The 16,508-nt window shown below is 48.7% G+C and overlaps 1 protein-coding gene across 3 annotated transcripts in view; it reads left to right on the top strand.

Moving 5' to 3' along the window:
* Positions 1–5,715: 5,715 nt before the first annotated feature.
* NOTCH2 (notch receptor 2) overlaps positions 5,716–16,508 on the top strand; it is an 86,241-nt gene continuing 75,448 nt past the window's right edge. The window contains exons 1-2 of one of the 3 annotated variants that reach the window (XM_071810266.1): positions 5,716–5,876; positions 14,902–14,983. In XM_071810266.1, the coding sequence (XP_071666367.1) occupies positions 5,795–5,876; positions 14,902–14,983 (164 nt within the window). In that variant the 5' untranslated portion in view covers positions 5,716–5,794. The remainder of the gene's footprint in view (positions 5,877–14,901; positions 14,984–16,508) is intronic. The other 2 variants (XR_011739737.1, XM_065842487.2) reach the window with 2 other exon arrangements.

Raw genomic sequence — 16,508 nt, 5'->3', positions numbered from 1 at the left:
ACAGAGCCAGGCTCTCCTTGACCTCACAGAACTCCACTGCTGCTGGGAAACCCTTGGTTTGGGATACAGGCAGAGAGCAACAGGATGCAAAGGAAAAGGGGATGGGAGCTGCCTTGCTCATTGTGTGAGCACCAACATGACAATCCTCATTGCAAGCATGATCTTTCAGAAAAGGCATCAGCGGTGGCTGCACTTGCTGCTGCAACTCCTCAGCTCAGGTCTGGGCACCCCTGGGTGTCCCTGTGTCCGTGGGGTGCTGTTGGGGATGGTGACTGCTGGAGGGACCATGCATGGCTGTGTCCACTCGCCATCACAGGGCTGTGCTGGGTGGCTTACACTGCCAGGCATGCCAGCGCTGGATCATGTTCATTTTGCCTGAACATTGGAAAAGCGAAGCAGTGAGAGCAGACAGGCAGAGCTGGTTCCTGGACGCTGCCAAACCTGCCATGGGTGGGGCACAGCACTGTGGGGAGGAGGAGGGCAGGACAGCGAAGGCTGGCAAGGTACTCTGGCCAGGGTGTCAAAAATAAACCCAGTCCCACCTGGCAGGGGACATGGCAATGCTCTGTACTGTCACTGCTCTGGGGAGCAGCTGCTCTGGCACCACAGGGTTTTGGTTTCTATGTTTACTTGGACACCAGCTGCTTCCCTTGCTTTGAACTAGCTCCTCTGACTCACAAAGCTCTCTTTTGGGCAGATTTTGAGAAAAAAACACTTTCAGCATATTTTTCTCTGGGACCCTGGGAAAGTTTGACCCTGGGTGGTTTCTAGCAGCTGTTTTGCCATGAGTGAACATCACAGTGGTGCAGAGGGCCATGCCAGCATCCCTGTAGCAGGGCAAGCATCTGCCAGAGGAACCTGATGCCAGATGACTGCCTGGGCAGCAATGGCCAGGGTGGCAGGCCTCGGGGTTCAGCCTCCAAGCACTCTTGTCCTCCTCCCCTTGGGGGCTGCTGTGGGGCCATGGCAGCTCTGTCTCTCTGGGGGGCTCTCCATCCCACTGGGGCCAGGGAAGGATGCCCCGCAGAGCCAGGCTAGGGGGCTCAGAAGGTCACTACCCCCCTCTTGTGATTTGCTCTGCTGCATCGCTGCCAAGGTGACCTTTTGGGAAGGAGGATGTCGATTTTCTGCTGTCCAAATATGAAGGCTTTTCAGGTGGCAGGGACAGCCTTCTTGCACAGGCCTGAGTCAGCACTGCAGGCCATCCCAGTGCACCCTTGAATCATCCCATCACCTCCGTCTGGGTGACAGAGTTGGGCTGGTCCCCAGCCCCAAGAACTCATCAAGCCCCAGGGCAGGATGTGAGGCATCTGCCTGGCCCCTGGCAGCCTCCTCTCTCCATTCATCACCCAGACCTGAGCCCTCTGGGGGTTCCTGGGGGTCCAGCTGTTCTCGAGCCCCCACAGCCAGCAGTGGGAGAGGTGGGGAACAACCTCCCCTCTGTGGATGCTCTGCCCATGCTTCCCGCACACCCAGCTGCCCAGGCATGTCCCCAGCTCTGCTTCCTCTGGGACAGCTGTGCCAACTCCCCACCAGCCTGTTCCCTTCTCCCTGGCTTGGGCACTGTTTGGGTCCCCTGTGGTTGCAGGGGTACCCCAGGCTTTGCTGGGGGCTGTGCCTGCAGCACTGAGCCCCACAGCACCCCACATGGCTGCTCCTGGCTGGCTGCAGTCACAAACTGAGCTCACAAACCCACTGGAGGGGGTAAAACAGAAGTTGGAGAGCCCCCACTCCCTGTGCACACCCCAGCAGGGCTGCCAGACCCTTGCCACAGGGCCTTCTCCGGGCTGAGGGCTGTAGGGAGGGCCCAGAGTGATTTTGAATCATGGCTCAGAAAAAACCCTGTGACTGAGCCCCAGCACTCTGCAGAGAGAAGACAAACCTGTTTCCTCTGTCATTGCCTTTTAAAAATTTTCCTCCCGCCAGCCTCCCACCAGTAGCACCCTGGCCCTGTGGGTGCTCCCCAGGTGCCCCCAGCTGCCCCGGCACGTTCTGGTCTCCTGGCATGCCGCCCGCACTCTCTGGAAATGGGACTCCCCAGCTGCGTTGTGACACAGCACCCGGAGCGGAAAGTGCCACCACCAGTGCCCCCCAAAATGGCAACAGACATGGGATTTGCATAGAGAAGCAGAACTAAATGTGCTTGCTGGAGTCATGGTGACCCCAGCTCCTCTGCACCAGGACCTGCGTGGGGACCTGCATGGGTCCCTGCAGTGCTGGAGCTCACACAGCCTGGGGTGTGTGTGGCTCCTTGGGACCTTGCCTGGAGCTGCGTGTCCCCCATTCATGGTCATCAGCCTGTGGCAGCTATGATGGCATCTTGTCCTCAGCATCTGCACAGGGAGATGAGGGGACCAACGAGGAGAGAAGGGGCTCGAGTGGTCTCCAGCTCGGTGTGGACATGGAGCCAGCTGTGTCTGGAGCAGGGAAGGATGTAGCAGCACAGCTGGGGACTGGGGCTGTGTCTGGGTCCCCCAAGAGTAGGATGAAGCCTCTGTTCTGATTTTTTTGCTCCTACCTGCCATGGGAACCACAGGCAATGGGTGCCATGGCCAGCACACAGCAAGAGGTGCTTGGAGGGGTGGTTTGGATGGACCGTGCGTGCACTGGGAGAGGAGCAGAGCAGGGTGTTTGCCTGCTGCAAATCACCGCTTTAGCTGCCCAGTGGCTGCTGACTGAGGGGGAAAGAGCTGCAGGCTCCCATCTGTACAGCCAGCCCTGGGTAGAGACAGTCAAAAAAAGGCAGTCAAAGGACAGATCCGAATGGCACTGCTGTGCCAGCCGAGGGGAGGGGGTCACTGCGTGGTGCCACAGGGGCTGGGCCAATTGATGAGCACTCGCTGCATTCCTGTCCTATCGCCTTTTGCTTGTGTGTGTTGTCTCACACTGGGGTCTCTGTGGGAAGGGGCCACCCGCGCTGATGTAAGGCGCTGGGTGCTCCACCACCATCATTACAGCACCAGCTACTACCTGGAGGGTGACACAAATCGGTGAGTCCTCACTCCATCATGTCCCCAGAGCCAGGAGCATTTTGGGAGCTTCATGGCCACACCATGCATCAGACCAACTTGAGTAAAAGCTGTGTGGCTCCATCCGCAACAGGAATTCTCCAGGGGCTGCTGAGAGCAAGGGCAGCAGCAGAGAGGGCAGAGGGTCCAAATTCCCCAGGCGATTAAGCCGGGGAGCAGAGGCAGCTCAGGGCACCCGGCACATTCCTGCGGGGCCTGACGCAGGAATGCCTTTGCACTTCTCTGTTTCTTTTTAAGACGAGACTAGCTGGCAGGTAAGGTAATCACAGTGAAAACCAAGTCATGTGAATGTTAAGAGTTAGCAGATGAGCCACAGGAAAAGCCATTTTCCACGCAAGCATAAGGCTGCTAGCGCAGATGATATTGTTTCAAGCCTCTCTGTTTTTCTCAAACCTTTTAGCCACTGACATGTTGTAACTATGAAATACCCTCAGCTTCCATTTTAATGGGGTTCCAGCTCTCCTGTTCGCAAAAGAGAAAGCTGGCATCTATGACTCAAGCATGTCAGAAGGACCCCCAGACCAGAGCAGGTAAAAATGAGGCAACATTTGAGTGTGTAAAATGCAGAGATGTAAGGCAGGCATTAGGGTGTGGGCGGAGCTGAAGTTTGAATGCCTGAACAGCCAGCAATGTCACTGAAAGGTGACTGCAAGAAAACACAATTTATTCTGGAAAAAAAACAATGCAAAACTGGTGAAACTGGCAGTTCCTCCAGGACAAGGGACAGAGGAGAAGCACCACACTGCTCACTGAGTGTGTACAAACACCCAAAAAGCACCTCAGACTGTTTAAATCCAAGTTTCCCTCTGCGGGGAGAGCTGGGCAGGGCACAGCAACCCCCCCCGGGCACCTCTGCCTGTCAGAGCCCCCAACTGTAGAGGGAGGAGCCACCTGGGACACGGGGAGGTGCCATCCCCGGGGGTGTCCCCCCTGAGCAGAGCGAGTGCCACAGGGGGCAGGACACCTTCACCCCCTCCTGCAGCCAGCCACGCCGTCTGTGGAGATCAGCCGCTTGGCAGCACCCAGTGGGTCCCTGCTGAATGGGGGGACCTACAGCCCGACACCGGCGGTGACGGCTCATGAGGCTGGTTTTGAAGCAAAGGGGCAGGAAAGTTGTAGAACCCTGGAGATGGAGAGCAGTCTGCACATGCTGGGATCAAAATGAGTGTTCTGTGGAGCAGGCAACCAAAATCTCTGTGGAGTGGGACTCCTAACATGAAGCTGCAGAGAGAGCTTGATCTCCCTGCCTTTGTCAGCCAAAGCACCAGGATTTCCCTAATTGCCAGGGCCATTTAACAAGGGATGCTGTGGATATGGAGTCTGTTCAGCTCTCCTAATCCCTCAGCTGGCATCGCTTCCAGTGCTGGAGCATGTCCAGCCCTCTGCCAGGCACCAGCACCCTGCCCAGCACCTTGCCCAGCACCCTGTTTGCCACCCTGCCCACCACCCTGCTCCCCTCACCACGCCGGGGGGCTGTGGCTCAGCTCCCGCACCTGGGTGAGATGCTCCATAGGCAAAGCGGGCCAAGGCATGGAATAAAGTATCTGGAAACTATGGGAAACCTTGCCAGAGTCTGCCAGCTCCAGCACTGGCTGCTGGTCACCTCTGGGTGGGAAACTGGGTGGGAGTGGCCATGGGAAACCCTGGCAGCTGTGCGGGCTGGTGAGGGATTTGTCACCCAGGCTGCACTGGCATACCTGGAAAAATTATAGCGGTGTTGGGGCACTGACCATTCAGCTCCATGCTTGGGAGGAACTCCAGGATCTGGGGAATTACAGGGGGAAAACAGTGAGGTTTATTCATTGCCCCTGCTCTCTCCCCCAAACCCAGCACAATCCCGCCTTCACGGGCCAGGCTGCCGTGTCAGCACTGTGCACAAAGGGCTCTCAGTCTGCGGGGAGCTGGAGCCATGGCAGAAGGATTTTTAACACTTGAAATGTTGGCTGAGGGCCGGGAGGGACCTTGAGGTTGAATTCAGCTGCTGCCCTCCCAAGACCTCATCCATGGGAACCCGAGTTTCCTCCTGGGCTTTTGCAGCATGAGCAGCCGTGGGGCCGAGCCATAGGGCTGAGCGGTGGAGTGCTGAGCTCATGCACCTGCTGGGGATGCTCCCCTTCCCACTGCGGTGAACCTCCAGTGGCCAATGCTGGTTTTGGGTTTCCCCTGCTGTTGGTGCCTGCCCTTGGGCAAGGCTCCATCATCCCTGCCCGGCAGCTGCCTGCACCCTGCGCCTGAGCAAAGAGCAGGGCAGTGCCTCGGCCAGACCGAGTACCCCGTTGTCCTCCGCCGTGGGCAGCTGCCACCGCTGCCACCACTGCACGGGGACATGACGACCGTGTGCTGCTGCCCGTGCCCTCCATCCTGGGGGCCATCTGTCTCTGACCCTCACTGTCCTGCTCCCCCAATCCCCACTGCTCTGTTCCCCAGCCCGGGCAGTCCCCTGTCCTGGCCTGTCCCCGCTGTCAGCCCCACGCCGCCGCATCCCCGCCACATCCCCGCCATCCCCACGGACCCTCCCGACCCCACCCCAGCCCCAGCCCCAGCCCCAGCCCCAGCCCGCCCCGTCGCGGTCCCCGGGCGGGCGCCCCCTGGCGGCGGTCGGTGGGCGCAGGGCGGGGCGTGGCGGGCGGCGTGGCGGAGGAAGCGGGGGCGGCGCGTCTCAGCGTGTCCCTCCGCGCGGGGCGGCCGTAGGCGCCATCGGCGGTGGAGCAGATTCCTCCGCGTCTGGTCGCGCCGTGCCAGTGGCGGCGGGAGCGGCCGTGGCCATGGCCCGTGGAGCGGGGCCAGCGCTCGCCGCCCTCCTCGGCCTGGTGCTGGCCGTGCTCAGCCGCGCCGAGCCTGCGGCCGGTGAGTGACCGGGGGCGGCGAGGGGCTGTGGGGGTGCGCGGGCGCCTTCTCGCCGGGAGGCTGAGGGGCTGCGCGGAGCCGCCCCTGGCGCGGCGTCGCGGGGGAGAATCGAACCTTGGGCCGGCGTCACCCTCCTCCGTCGGACCGGCCGGGGAAGGGGACACGGGGGGAGCGGCGGGGCTGCGGGTCCCGCGGGGCGCAGCGGGAGGGTTGCCTTTCCCCGGGGGTTTAAGCTCACGGAAAGCTTAAATGGAAGTCGTCTTTTGCTGCGGTGATATATGTGCTATTGCAAAAATAGCTTGAGTGCTTGAGGGTTTTGTTTGTTTGTTTTTAAATTAATTTCAAAATGTGGGGGGAAAGTGGTTTGCCGCTTTCTGTTGCTTGAAATACCTATGCATCGTGTTCGTTATAGCCTCTTTGTTGAGGACATATCTACACACACAGAAAGAATTTCTGCGTATCCTCCTCCTTCAATTGTTAATCAGTTCAGGCGTCATGAAGCCATGTGTGCACATCTGAGGAAACTGCTGGTTTTCGTCACTCTTGCATGTTGGCATTTGCAATATGTTTTACAGCTGCTCTGGAGAATGTGGTCCATGGCCTTAACTGTTGGGTTCTGATGGATTTCATGCCTTTCCCAGCAGCAGCCCTGCTCCTGGAGTAAAGCCCGTGCAGCCCTGTAGCACGTTAAAGCTATCAAGGACCAGTAGTCATTGATTACTTGTGTGACTTCTTGTTCTTTCTTCATTTTTTTTCTCCCGAGAGGTCGGGTTGCTCTTCAGGTGACTTCTGAAGAGCACGGCAATGGCAGAAGGTGGTAGTGGAAATTGTTTAGTGCGTGACCAAGTGAGCTGCTGATAATTTCAGTGATTTTGTTCTTTGGTATATGTTAGGGAATAGACTGCCTTAGTTTATTAGGAGTGGAAGCTGGTGTCTGCGCAGTTTTGACCATTACTGCTGTCTTGGATACAGGTTAATCAATCTGTTCTGACTTTGAAATTGACCTTATTTGTTTCCTGGGAGAAATGTTGAGATTTTTGTTTGTTTGGGTTTTTTTAATTTGTTTTTCTCCAGTAACCATCTTTGAAACTCAACTTGCTTAGTTCTACTAATATGTCACAAGAAGACAATTGGAGTGTATAATAAAAAAGACTATTTCCCGACTGTGTTTTGGCCAGTTTTGCCCAAAAGGGGCTGGAAAGATAAAGGGTCTTTCAAGGGTAGGTTTCTTATAAATTCAGGACTGTTATTTCTGGAAATGGCTTACACAGTCCTGTAAGACGGCAAAATACAGTTTTTGCAAAGATTAAATGTGATGTCCGCCTAATTAAACTGTGCCTTTGTACCAGGAGCTTATCAGCTCATTGCTGGCCCTACCAGTTCCTTCTCCAACAGGACCTGAGAGAAGTACCTGTGGTGTCACTGGTTGTCACTTGCCTGGCTATGGATACCTAGCAGGCTGGCCGAGGTCCTCCCACGCCACAGAGGCGTTTGACGCTGTGGGTGAGATCTCTTCCCAGTGCTAAAGAAAGGCTGGTTCTCAGAGGTGCCAAATCTAGGCTGAAAATTATTCCTGTTGTTCAGGAGATATTGACCTGCATCTGGTTCTCGGGAGTGGGTGCTGTGGCTTGAATTAATGGGAAAGGGAAAGATGAAGTCACCAAAAGGGTATTTTCAGGTGCATATTCATCTGTCTTGATGCTGTTGTGCAAGAGAGGGCAGGTATCTGATGTCAGCCCTCTTGGTCAATAAATAGGAGGCTCCTGGATGCACTAAGCACTATGGTTTGGACTATTCGGCTCTGCCCCATCATGCAAGCCCAACGGTGTATTAGAGCAACTTGCTTTTCCAGTCGAGCCATTTTTTAGTTTTGCAAAAGGCTGCAGTGGAAGCTGCAGTAAGCTGGGGTGGGGCAGCAACACCTGCGCTTTGGGGAGGAGACTGCCCTGAGAATTGCTGTGAACGATTCGCTCCTCTTCTCATCGGGCAAAAACAGGAATCCTCACTAATGAAGCCCATCCTAATTACCCTCTGTCATTGTTAACACTCCGGCTTTGCTAAGCACGGTTTCACCAGGTTGCTGTTGAGTATCAGCCCGTATTTCCAAATGTGATACATTTTAATCTAGAGCAGTGCGGAGGTAGCGTTTAGATGTGTGGATTGCAGTTTGGGATCTTTAGTCTTGAACCAGTGAAACTTTTGAGGACTTTAGGTAATGCCAGTGGTGCACTGGTCTCCTTGGTACAGATTTGCTTACAGAAGACAAAGTTTTACTTGATCTTTTAAAGGTGTTACTGTCTATCAAATTTGTTCTTATCAAAGATGCTGATTTACACTTTCAAAAGGGAGTGTGATGAGAATCTGGCTAACTCACATCACCTCCTTCAGGGCATGACTTAGTCAGATTAGAAATACGTGAAGATCCTCTCGCTGACGTTCTCAGGACTGGAATCCCTGGGAAAAGAGGGCTCGCGACTCTGGCGGCATTTGGTATTTGAATCTCCTAAAATGGGTGGGTTGCTTTTTTTTTTTTTTTTTTGTTTGGCAGCGGCCACAGCTACCTCCCTCTCTCCTCCCTTATTCTAGGTGTCTTGCTGCTGTTGCAATAAGTTGATATTTGTCCTCAGTGTGCTCTGGTCCTGGTCAGCTTCTCCCATTTCCGAAGCCGGTGTCTGTGTTGTGAGAAGGGACGAGGGGTTGGGACTCAGGACAAGGGGCAGGTGGGAAATCCTAGAATCACAAAACCATTTTGGTTGGAAGAGACCCTCAGGATCATCGAGTCAAATAATAACCTAACTCTAACACTAAACCGTGTCACCAAGAACCTTGTCTAAGTGCCTTTTAAACACCTCCACCTGCTGAACAGCAAAGCCAAACAGGTACAATTTGTAACTTAAATGAAACTTTGTTACACCTGAAGTTCATACTTTTGGCTAATGAACGCAAAGCCAAGGAATGATACAGTGATTATTAACTCTCCTTTGGGACATCTTTGGGAAATGTCATCCGTGTTGGGGGGAAAAAGAACTTCCCAAAGCATCTGTGTTCAAATGTCCTTTTGTAATTATAGTCTCTGTTTCTATAAATTCACCCTGAAATCATCATGCCAACATAAGGGCTGTTAGTGCCCATCTAGAAGAAACAGTGCTTATATCATCATAAACACAGTCATCTGAGAGGGGCAAAAATAATCGCTCTGTTTAGAAAATAGTCTGTTCCTAGGGCACATGTCCTTTTTTTAGACTGCTATGAGGATGAAAAAAGAGCTTTGTATCTCAAAATGATACGTGTATCTGCTGTTTGCTCCATGCAGTGAGTCTCCATCTCGTTTTTCCGATGTCGCTCTGGACAGCTGTGGAAGTGCTGCACCACGCAAGCATCAGGGTAGTGTTTCTGCACAGGCAAAAAACGCTTAAGGTTCAAAATGATAAAGATTTAGTGTTGGAGAATGACGGAAGACTCTGGAGGAGAGGCGAGCATGGCTCCCGGCTGCCAGATTGCCATGGAAACACCAATACCTCCTCAGCTCTTTAATTGCCTTCTCGACATTTTTTTTTGTTGAAAACTTTTCTTTTTGTTTCCTTTTTTTTAAACAATGCTTTGTGTTGCTGTTCTGGATTTTTAGGCATTTTGGCTTTGTTCGGAAAACTGAAAATAAGGGAAGGCAGGGAACAGGAGCTGTGCAGGGAAATGGAAAATATGGTGACTGACAGACTTTCAAACTGAATTACAAGTTCATCCTGAATTCAGTATGTATTATAACTTGTAGTTCTTCACCAGGAACAGTGTCACATGGACTGTAGCTGCATCTGCAGGTTCTTAGGCCTGAGACCCTGAGAACAGAAAAGCTTCAGCTCTATCTGTGAATTTGCACAATGGTTCCCAGCTCTGGTTTTGCCGGTTCCTGGATGTTTGGAGGAGAGATGTTCTGTGTGTCTGAGAACTTGAAGCAGTCAGATTTGCTGTTTGCCCTCTTGAGTTCAAAAAAATCCCGATGAACTTCTAGAGCAAAATTTCTTCTTACTGACTTGTTCTTCTAAAATCCACTTAATTTGTTTGTTTGTTTTGCAATTCTTTATATACTTTTCTCACGAAGTCTGGAGAATCTAGAGGCGAAATCCAGTTTAGATATTGGGGCTTTCTCTCCCAGAAGGTACCAGACGCTGGCTGTGTGCCTTTACGCTCCTCTGAGCTTTGCTCAGCTTCTCAGTTGATGAGTCTTGCGTTATCCAAGTGATTTCAGTGTTTTGTGCATAAGAACACTGGATGGAGATCTCTTAATCTGATTAAGGCATTTTTACTGGCAACTTCTGTGCTTTACAGACAAGATTTGTCCTTAACTACCACCTTCTGTCTGTGATGTGCAAACTGTTCTGCTTGTTTAAATCCCCAAAATGCTAACATTTTATAAGATTTTTCTCTCTTCCCTCGATATGGCTGCTGTGGAGTGGTCTGTTCTTGAGAAGAAAAAAAAAAAACCAGTTATTTTCATATTTTCACTTATTTACTAGTTGGTTCTTCCTTGGTACCTAATATCACTGTAATTGTGACCTGTTGAGGTCCGTGAACAGTGTAGTTAGTTATCACTGCTTTGTGTTTTTCCTCCAAAGTTTGGTTGTCTCTGGGTGTTTTATGGACAGAAAGAGGAGAGAGACTGGGGTGGCATCCTCCCAAGGAGAAAGCTGTATCACCAGCCCAGCCGCGTTCTCTCCACTTATTTAAAGTAAAACCTGTGGTCAGAGCCTTCACCTTCTCAGATGCAGGATAATCAACAACAGAGCTACAGAAAACCAGCTTTATAGCATCTCTTCCTCACAAAATACCTTTTGGTAGTTTGCATTTTTATTTCTGCTTGACTTTTTCTCAGCTTGTAGCTGAGGAGTTTATTTGCTTTGCTTTCCTTTTAGTATTTACAACAAAGCCCTTTCTGATATTCTCTGGTTATGGTACTGTTCCCTATAACAGCCTTTGCTCCTAAAAGCTGAACTCTGACACAACTTCTGATCTTAATCCTTCACTATTTCTTTTAGTTTTCTAGCTTGGAAAGTATCTGAATTTATAGTGGATACATAAAGTATAGAAACCAAATCATCTTGGCATCCTAAAGATCAAGGAGGCAGAAACACAATTTTTTTTTTTTTCCTCCTAGACTTGCTTTAAATGTCTCTTTAGCCTAAACAATGAAACTTGGGTGAAATTGTACTCAGTTAAGTGTGAGCTTTGGTGGATTCAGATGTTGAGAATCACAGCACTTCCTACAGTGTTTCTGCGAGTGACACTTTCTGCTTCTGCTCATTTTGCGGCATTGGCTACCTGTTTTTTCCCCTCTGGCCTTGGAAAATAGTCCTGGTAGGCTAGTTAAAATGTCAGGTTAGAATTTGTCTAAATGCAGATATGTGCAAGGGTTTGTATGTACTCCAGGCTGGACAGCATGGCTAATAACGTCCATCTCAGGTGCACTTAAAGCTTTTGCCTGAGAAGTCTTTCAAACTTGGCTACAGTGCATGCTAGGAATTGAGCACTTCTTTCCCAAAGTGGCATCCTGCCCACTTCACAAGAAACCAGTCTTTTGATAATCGTAGGGTGTCTTCCAAATACTCCTACAATATGCCCAAAAGGACCGATTAAAGATCATGAGGCTGTTCAATACGTGAAAGAGCCATGGGATTTCCCCACTGAGACGTGCGGATGCACCGGGGCGAATCCTGCACTGCACGGGAGCGCAGGGACTCGAAGCATCGCTGCTTGGTCTGGGCTAACCCAGCTTCTGATAGCCTGGTGGGTTTTGGCAAGCTAGAGCAAGTCTAGAAAACCAACAAATAAATTCAGCACTGCTGTTAAGCATGGAAGAAAGCTGTCGAAAGCAGCCTGTTAGACTCAAAGCCTTGACAGCATGCTGGTGCTATCTACATCTGGCTTCTAGAAAAGTGGCTTTATCTTTTTCAAGACAAGGCTGTCTTCTCTCACGCTGTACACAACAAAGTATTTCCAGTTAACCTGATGGATGTAGCAAAATGTACTTGTTCTGCTGGCTGAGGCAGAGGGTGAAGTTTCTGGTACTGTTAACTCTTGAGCACAGCACGGTAGAGGAGCAGGAAAGTAGCTTTTGAAGTAAGTCATGGTGAAATACCTTGGGTTTTGCATGCATTGTGAAATTGTGAAAGATATCGTGAAATACAGGAAGACAGTGCTTTGTGCACAGAAATGCTAATTTTACTGTGAGAACTGTAGTCTTCAATTTCCCTTGTGATTTCTTTTTAAAGAGAAGTGGTTGTGTTACTTTTTACTCATTTTGATATAGAATATGGTTTACATTTGCATTTACTTCAGCTTTAGTTGCATTTAAATGTATTTATATCAGCCTATTTTAGTCTTAAGCTGAAAAAGTACCAGAGTCATTTTGCTTTTATTTTCTTAGCTTTTTCTACTTCAAGCTTACTATATACAAAATACATATTTAGCTGCCTGTGTTTCCCCATTCACTATGTGTCTCTGTTAAAGAATTCTAAGGCCAAGTGGTAGTTTAATGACCTGCTAAACAGCAGCTCAAGGCAGAAATAATTTGTCGAAAACCGGCAGAAAATTAATCATTACTTTGCTAAAGCTGCTCTGCTGTGTCTGCATTTGGCCTAGCAAGCTAAATGGGAGTCACTGATTCGGATCCTTGCTGTGACCCCAAAAGCCGTCACCCTCTGGTTCCCCTCTGTGCAGAGGTGCCGGGAGGTGGTTTTGGCCAAGTGCTGGTTAAGCTTTTACTAATGCGGGTTACAAAATCAACTGGCTGCTCTGTTCTCACTGGGGACTGGAGTACTCGAAGAGATTACAAAATTGCGTTTGAAAGCATGTGCACAAAAGAAGTAATCCGCTGAGTATTTGCTTCACTGGCTTGATTGGTGTGAAAAGAATGAAAACTCAAGGTAGTGAGATGAGAATACCGAGTCTGCTTCCCCTCCTGGCTTTCTGAAATGTGGTGAGGCTCATTTCAACCTCCCTCCATTTCCCTGGAGTAGTAGGGGTGGTGAGAGGAGTCTGAAGAACAACAGGTCCTTTTGCAGTTTCTCTTGAGCACAGCGTAACTGAACTATGCTAACTGGGGCTAATCTTTGCCATGAAAACAAGCTGCGGTGGTGTTAGACAGAAGCAGATGAAGTTTGGAGCTGAAACCTTGTGGACATTGCCGTTAAATGGGATAAAAATTGTCGGACAGGTGCAAATCAGTGTAAGTGGTTTTGGCCGCTGTGGGGGGGAATGCCATGCGAAATCCGTGTTAATATTTCTGTCGCTTAGTAACCCTGACCTCAGGGGTTATCTGAAAGGGGCTCAGAGTGGAATTTTGTTTCCTGAGAGCTCTGCACAAGCAGCGACATCCAAGTGCCCCTTTTTCAGAAATAAAGTTAACAGAAACAGCATACTCATACTTTGGGAGATACTGATAATTTTCCTGGGCAACTGGGTTTAATTTAACTGTATTCTCTATAAGGATTGCAAGTGTGAAATGCCCCTGTCGTACCTCATAGTGCATGTGACCCGTCTACGTGCTCCAGGGTTATTGAGAAATAACACTTGAAGCCCTGGATAGCAGTAACTGGAGTCTGTTCCAAGTCATCTTAATTGCTGGACTGAATTTGGGCTGGTTACAGGGGTTGCTTAGTGGCACTGATACATTAACTGTTTCTGAGCCCCGTGCCTTAGTCACCAACATACAGACTTTGGTAGTGGTTTGGACCAGTTTTCCCTTGCTGAATTTGTATTGAAAATTTGTCATCTGTTGAGGAAAGGAAAACCATCCTTAAAGAAAAAAAAGAAGGCAACCTGCCCTACAGCATCCGGTACACAAGCAGGCAGTTCAGGTTGTTGGATGTTATTGATGCCACCAGGTGCCTCAGCTAAGAGTGGTTAAGTGCCTTCCCAAACGCAGTGAGGTTGTTGAAATAGGGTATGTAAAGGGACCAAACTGTGTGTGTTTGGCGGCCAAGAGACAGAACTGGAGGCTGGGAAGAGCTTGTGACTTCTCGGTACATGGGCAAGCTTAGGATGAGTTCTTCTGGATCCAAGAGCTTCATCCGCTGATTTGGTGTTAATCAAATGACTGGCTGCGCTCTAGGTGGGCTGGCTCAGTTTTTGTGGTTCTAGAGTGCCATCTGGTTCTGCAGGGTTTCCATAGTTCTTGCCCTTCTGGTCACTTCAGAAATAGCCATGACATGTGGCTTCAGGTCCCTGGGAAGAGATGAGCACTTGCCAGGGCTGGAGCTGGTGTGTTGCTGTCAGCAGAACAGGCCTCACTAGAGCTTTCAGTAGACTTGGATAAAAATTGTCCCACCCTGAACTGTATCATACCTACTGCCTTTTTTTAAAAATGTAATATGGAAAATGTCAAGTATCTCCTCCTTAGAAATACTGAAGTCTTTGCTGAAAGTCTTTAAGGTCTCTGGTGTTCTCACTTGCTCCCAAATGCAATCGTGACTGAAATCAGAGTGCCACAATACTAATGATGTTGCAGCAAATTCCGGATTGCTTGAAATGGGCAGCAGGTGAGCTTGGCAGGGACAGGTGCCCCTATTTCAGTGCCAAGTGATCCTAGAGACAGGAGAAAAGAAGGAAAGAATCTGAGACAAAATAATGCAAAAGAAGGCTTGGGAGCAGTTGTCTCTTATTTCAGAGGATTTCAGTCCAGAATTTTGATCAGAAAGCAGTAATTGGTGACACTTAACTCAAAATACACAAGTGCTGACATGAATATCTTTGTAGCTTGCTGAAATTACTGCATGCTTTGCTTTGAAAATCCACCTAAAAGAAATTCTGGAAACATTTAGTTGCCTGATGAAAAAAATCTGTATTTGACTCTTTTTTCAGTCTGACTCTTTTGATGCTGCCAGAGATGAACTTGAACTATGTGATAGTGTCTTTGTTTTTGTTCCAGTCATATAAAATTTTCAAAGATTTTATTTTCATTCCCCAAAATATGCTAATGAAGCTTTGACTTGACATGTATGGCTGCTGATTTGACTGTGTTTTTTCCTTTCAGCTTTGCAGTGTATGGATGATTCCAAGCCGTGTGTTAATGAGGGAAAGTGCATTCCGTATCAAAATGGCACAGGATACTGCAAGTAAGTGGGTTTAGATTCTAATCAATTTAATTACTGGTCTTCTTTCATTCAGGGTCTTAGCCAGGAAGGAAATGTGAATTAAGATTTTCTTATTGTGTGCATTCAGCATAACGGTTTTAGCACAGTTGGTGTTTCTTGATAATGCCTTAGTTCTTATGTGCTAACTTTTTGTATTTTAAGAAATCTGGATTTTTTTGCTCAGATTTTTGGGTTCAGATCGTGTCAGTTTGATTTATTTGCATGAGGTTAGGAAGAGAGGCCAAAGCAATCCTAATGTTGAACTGTGTACGTTGTTTCCAGACCCACAAGTAAAGTTGGAACTTGCTCTCCATCTTATAGCTTACTTTACTTTATGGAGCTTCAGCCCCAATTTGATTATTTTTGAGGTTTTTCAGAATTACTCTGCACTCTGAAGTGTGCCAGTTTCCTTCTATGGGCTGCAGAACAAGTGATATGTGGGAGTTGCAAAAATGAACTAACAAATAAACCCCAAACAAACACCCACACTTGTCTTTATTGTGTAATTGATTTTGGTAAATGTTGACACCCATCTTCAATGGTGCCTCCACTTTGCTACTGCAGGGAAAGCTGATCAGCAGGAGCTTTGGTGGAGTGTGTGGTGTCTGGAGAATGATATCACATCGATTTAAATGCAGTTCATCTTTCAAACTGCAGTATTTAGAATTCTTTTTTAATGTAGTGATATTTTTCCAGAAGATAAATCTTCCTTGTTTGACAGGGTTATTTTACTATGTCTGCAGTAAATAGCTTATTTTCTAAACCATGTTTAATTCATCAGTGCAAGCTGTGCCATTTTCTAGTATGCTAAATCCTTCTTAATGCCAACATTCTTTAAACATTAGTGAAATTTGTCTCATTGATTTAGCTTGTCTAACACACAGCTCTGCTCTTCACCCTTTCTACACATCCGTCTTCCCTAGCCACAACCTTTAGTTCTTTCTATTAATGTGGTACATAAAACTCGATGTACTTAAATTGCACCTGTGGCACATGAAGGGGAAATAATAAACTAAATTGGGGTTCTTCTCAGTTTCAAATCAATACCTGATGTGCAGAAAGGTCATAGAAAGGCAAATATGTAACCTGTTATTCCCTGTTATTTTTTTTCCCAAATTTTTAGCTATTACTGCTTCCTCTTCCTAGTCTTTTCCTTTCCGTGGCTTTATATTGCTGTCAACAGAAACGAGCTGCCGTTCTGAGAAGGAATTTGGAACTTTTCCTGCTTTTTCACCTGCATTTAAGACTGAAACAAGAAATTGTGTGACATTAGTAGGTCTTTCCTGACACGTGCTTAAGAATGTCAGTCTGGAGTCAAACTGTGTGGGTCATGGTGAAGGTAATAAACAAGACTGGTATTGATGTTGGTGCTGCTTTTACCTTCCTAAGGACGTTTTCTCTAACTTGCATGTTCCTCTTAACTGTGTCTTAGACTAAAAAAAGGTTAATCTGATTAACTTCCGTTCAGTATTTGTAGTGCAGTCCAGATCTTAACTCATTTACCTTA

Source organism: Patagioenas fasciata, chromosome 6 (assembly GCF_037038585.1).
Source record: "Patagioenas fasciata isolate bPatFas1 chromosome 6, bPatFas1.hap1, whole genome shotgun sequence".
Taxonomy (NCBI): domain Eukaryota; kingdom Metazoa; phylum Chordata; class Aves; order Columbiformes; family Columbidae; genus Patagioenas; species Patagioenas fasciata.
Note: the sequence above shows the minus strand (reverse complement) of the source record. Positions and strands in the feature narration are given on the sequence as shown.